Source organism: Populus euphratica, unplaced genomic scaffold, assembly GCF_000495115.2.
Source record: "Populus euphratica unplaced genomic scaffold, PopEup_1.0 scaffold414.1, whole genome shotgun sequence".
NCBI classification, from domain to species: Eukaryota; Viridiplantae; Streptophyta; class Magnoliopsida; order Malpighiales; family Salicaceae; genus Populus; species Populus euphratica.
Genome location: NW_011500038.1, coordinates 363192 through 367481, shown reverse-complemented (window position 1 = coordinate 367481; position 4290 = coordinate 363192). Strand labels below are relative to the sequence as shown.

The 4290-nt window shown below is 36.8% G+C and overlaps 1 protein-coding gene across 2 annotated transcripts; it reads right to left on the bottom strand.

Moving 5' to 3' along the window:
• Positions 1 to 773: 773 nt before the first annotated feature.
• Positions 774 to 4284, bottom strand: LOC105107168 (uncharacterized). 2 transcript variants are annotated; one of them, XR_838829.1, is made up of 3 exons: positions 3300 to 4284; positions 940 to 1629; positions 774 to 908 (listed from the first exon to the last, which is right to left on the bottom strand). XR_838829.1 is itself a non-coding variant. In XM_011000997.1 (2 exons), the coding sequence occupies exons 1-2, from the start codon at positions 3810 to 3812 to the stop codon at positions 991 to 993; spliced, it is 1152 nt and encodes a 383-aa protein (XP_010999299.1). In that variant the 5' UTR covers positions 3813 to 4284; the 3' UTR covers positions 777 to 990. The 2 variants fall into 2 exon arrangements, 1 of the variants encoding a protein (XP_010999299.1); XM_011000997.1 differs by having other exon boundaries at positions 777 to 1629.
• Positions 4285 to 4290: the final 6 nt, after the last annotated feature.

Below are 4290 nucleotides of genomic sequence, written 5' to 3'. Positions count from 1 at the left end.
CCTTGAGAAAGATAAACCCTATTTCTCTCCTTCCATAAATGATAGAGACTTGCACGATTACTTTCCAACCACTGATGGGATCAGAGGATTTTGCCTTTTACCAACAGATGGTACCTGGATGCATCTTCCTTGGAATGCAGAATGAGACGCATAAGCAGCTTCATCCCCCGCTCTCACCCTACTTTGAAATCAATGAAGATGCACTTCCTTTGGGTGTTGCACTTCGTGCAGCATTGGCTGCTATGTATCTTATTCAAAACCCAACCAGAAGTCACTCAGCCGAGGAAAATTATCGCGATGAATTCTAAGGCTCCTGGCTAACTTCATAATCGTAAATTCCTTACTTGAAAGCGAAGAAAATATTCTGGCAAATCACTTGGGGCATTGTGTTTGTTTTTACCTTTCAATATTTTCTTAAGATTCTTGATTCGTTATTGTAAAAAAAAAATCTAAAAAAAATATTATTTTAAGATATTTTTAATTATAAAACACCTGTATATTTCCTTTAATTAAGTTTTAAAAAACAATTTGAAGCCATGGGCTTCACTTTCTAGTTACGTCAATAGGGCAACAATGCCAATCCAATGGGATGTGGATAGGCTTCCATTATCATTTCCCGCAACCCTATCATTTTGTTCTAAAGCCACGTTGATGCCTGTTTAATCAAACCGAGGGATTGTGAAAATCGCGGTGAAAGTGGATAGGCGGGGGCGGTGCGATGGAAGCACATTTCAACAAAAAGAAGCCTGAAATATTTATGTCACAGGAATTACATCTGAGAGGCAACTGATAGACTGATACTATTAAGTCACGGTGTTGTATGAAAACGCTTTAGGATCTAAATATCTATACATCACAAGTTCTTTGACCTTGATGTTTTAAAATGAAAATCTGTAACTCCTTACGAGTATATCAACCAGATATAGTTGGATCACAGAGCCTAAAAACACCTCTAATGGGCTCAGGTTCATCTAAAAAACCATGTTTATTTTAAAACCCCAAAACTTTTGGTGACAAGTCTAATAGCGGTTCTAAAGCGCTTGGAGCAAACTTTCTCGCAAAGAGAAAGCAGACGTTATCTGGCTGGTTGTTATACAAGCATGATTGTCCTTCAAACATCCTCTTGAAGAATTCATCTGTAATATCAGAATTCCCAAATGTAGCAGGGTGAGCACCACCCCTAGACCAGTCTGTCCAGGTAACACTTCTGTTTGCCAAGAGATGGGGAAATTGGATGCTCAGCATTGTAGGGAAGTAGTGCTCATCCGCATAACAGCCCGGTCGGCAGAAGTCTTTAAACTTTGGGTAGTAAGTAGAGTCCTCTATTACACTGACTGCAAGCTTTCTATCCACTTCAAACCACTGAGACCCTTTGCGCCACTGATCAAGCATGACCTCAGGTTGCATGTTCCAATTATAGCGTCCTCTCCCATATGGACCCGGATCATCAAATACACCAATAAAGCTGTATCTTGATTTTGATATGTATCGATAGATAATGCCAAAATTGTGGAGCGGAATGCAGGACTCAGACAAGAGGATGAACCATTCATTAGAGATATCAAGCAATGCATTTGCAAGGAGTCTCCTCTCCGCATCACACATGCTCATCATCCCCCACTCTGCCACCTGCACAAAATCAACACATATCATCATTTCAATTGTGAGGGTGCAAATATAATGATACTCACAAAATGCTTGAACAGTTTTTTTTTCCTTTTCCTTGTAAAAGTCCACTTCAACACCTTCCATAAAGATAATGCAACCACTTACAAGTCACAACTGTTTGGGATTGCAAGTATTCACCATACTTCATCCTTATGCCTAGCAAGACCAAATGAACTTGACAATCAAGCTCAACTACATAACAGCATCCAATGTGACATCAAACAATGACAGCCAACAAGTCTTAACTTCTCTCTTCTAAAATTTGGAGTGCAGGTTTCATATATATACTATTGAGATTATATTGCTATTATTAAAAATAAATAAAAAAATAAAGTAATACTTCTCAAATATAAAGTTATGGTACAATTAGATTTCTTTAAAACAATTCCAAAAGTAAGAGCAAGTAACATGTATTAAAATGCAAACTAAATTTATGCCCACTGCCCAATCACAGCTAAAACAATATACCAATTAATTTCCACCTTTGTCAAGAAATCTAAAATTAAATATGAAACATTTTGAAGAAACTACAAACAGAGTGTGAATATGGAACATGAATACCAGAAATCAGATGCATAAAAAAATCATATAATTTCCTTCTCAAAATTGTGGCTTTAAGCTAAGCGTCTCACAGGTTGCAGTCTCTCTCTATCTCTGCTTTTTTTATACCAAAAACCATGGATGTAAACCCTTATCTTAAAAGAAGGATAGAGTTCCTTCTGTTCAACTTTGTAGGTCAGCTTCATCAATTTTTCATAATCCTTCCCTATAATATTATTTTTGGTTATGAAAATTAAAAAATTAAGAAGTACTTATGTCCTAATTCCAGCTTATTAATTTTCCATCTATGCTAAGGCACAAGAAACCCTTCTCAACATTATGCCACTGTGAACACTATATTTTTTACAACTTCTTTTACCTTTGAAGTCACCCTCAAAGTCAAGATTCTTAACTATCCCCTAATGTAGTCAACATTCTCTATTGTACATGGTTGAACCATCTAATGACACCAGCTTCAAAAAGTCATTTTGAACCAAACTCATTTTGTACAGTTTCTATGCCTTTTTGTGTCATAATGTGATCGCATCACATTTAATAACGTTTTCTTTTTCTTCCTTTTCAGGTAATGCCAACCATCTGTTTTGCACGCCACCCCACGCATCAGGGTTCACCATTCAAATATGGTGCAACAATCAAGAGTATTTTCTCTAAATTGCAGAACACATAATTCAAATTGCTCAAGTGAATATGGGTGATGGTCTAATATGAAGCCCATAACCATATGAGAAGGATAACAGTAGAAGCCCAAAAAAAAATGATCCAATCTGATCATCGGCAATTCCTGACTTTAGATGGAATCACTGACTTTTACAAAATAATGACAAGTTGCTTCTTCTCAAAGTGATTAATTATGGACAGACTCACATACACCTCAAAAATATAAATCCAGTAACAAAGTGAAATTCACAAATTATGGAGACATCTAAAGATTTCTCAGAGAAACAATTTAAACATTTTCAAATGATGCAACCAACACAATAAATAGAAGCTAGCAGTCATATTGCTCCCAAATAGAACAAATACAGCAAGTCATGCATATAAATGCATAAAGAAGAGAAGGTTCCTAATACCTGACTTGGGATTTGTCTCTTGTAGAACACTGAAGATCGTGTCAAATCCGCAATATAAGATGGCAATGAATGAACATAAATCGAATAAAGGCCTTCGTGTCCCTTGAAAAACCTCTCCCAAAGTGGTGCCAATTGCAGTGGCCCTTTTGTCAAGAACATGAAGGCAATCTTCGGTACTCTCTTAATAGGATATTGATTAATCCGAGGAACAAACGAAGCACGCCAAAACAACTCTGTGTCATTCATCTTATGCATCAGGTTTGATGATGGCCTAATCCACTTCTCTATATTATCGGACTCTTCAAAGCAAGGGAAAATGATATTAGACCTTGCTGCAGGGCCCACAGTTCGGACTCCAAAAAATCGAATCATGTTTACACTGACGATAGAAATCCCAAGACCGAGAACCAAAAACATCAAGCAAAATTGAAGGAGTCTCAAAGGCAAAGGCCTGTTTTGATTCAATCTAACAGTAGTAACTATACCTGGGTCCTTACCCTCCTGAGATGCCATTTATCTTGGTTTCAATTTTTTCTGAATTCAACTCTAAACGAACTGAATCCCAAAACACTCTTAAACTACTACTACTATATAAACATTAAAAGTCCTCCCTAATGGGGCAAAACCAAAGTTTTAATTCACAAGAATCAACAACCTTTGTTTTTGGACATATGGGCTAACTTACTTGACTTCAAGACCCAGAGCCCTTATAATTCATAAATAAATAAATAAAGGTCCAAACAAATAGTACAGATAGAAAGGAAGAAATCACCACCAAAAGGGAAACAAAATCAAAACTTTACTAGAGGGCAATGTTGCAAATCAATAACTTTCTTCTGAACAATCTCGGCGAACATGGAAACCACATGTAAAGCAAAGGGGAAAAACATAACACAACAGTATGAAAGAAAGAGTGATGTTTGCTAGGTTGTTACCATGTGAAGTGTGTGATCATGGATGGATGGATGATGGGGGGTTTTACTTGTATGGG

Coding starts and splice junctions, on each gene's coding strand:
- LOC105107168 (XM_011000997.1), bottom strand. CDS start 3,812: ATGGCATCTCAGGAGGGTAAGGACCCAGGTATAGTTACTACTGTTAGA. Junction 1,630..3,299: donor AGAGACAAATCCCAAGTCAG/GTATTAGGAACC, acceptor GATTTTGTGCAG/GTGGCAGAGTGGGGGATGAT.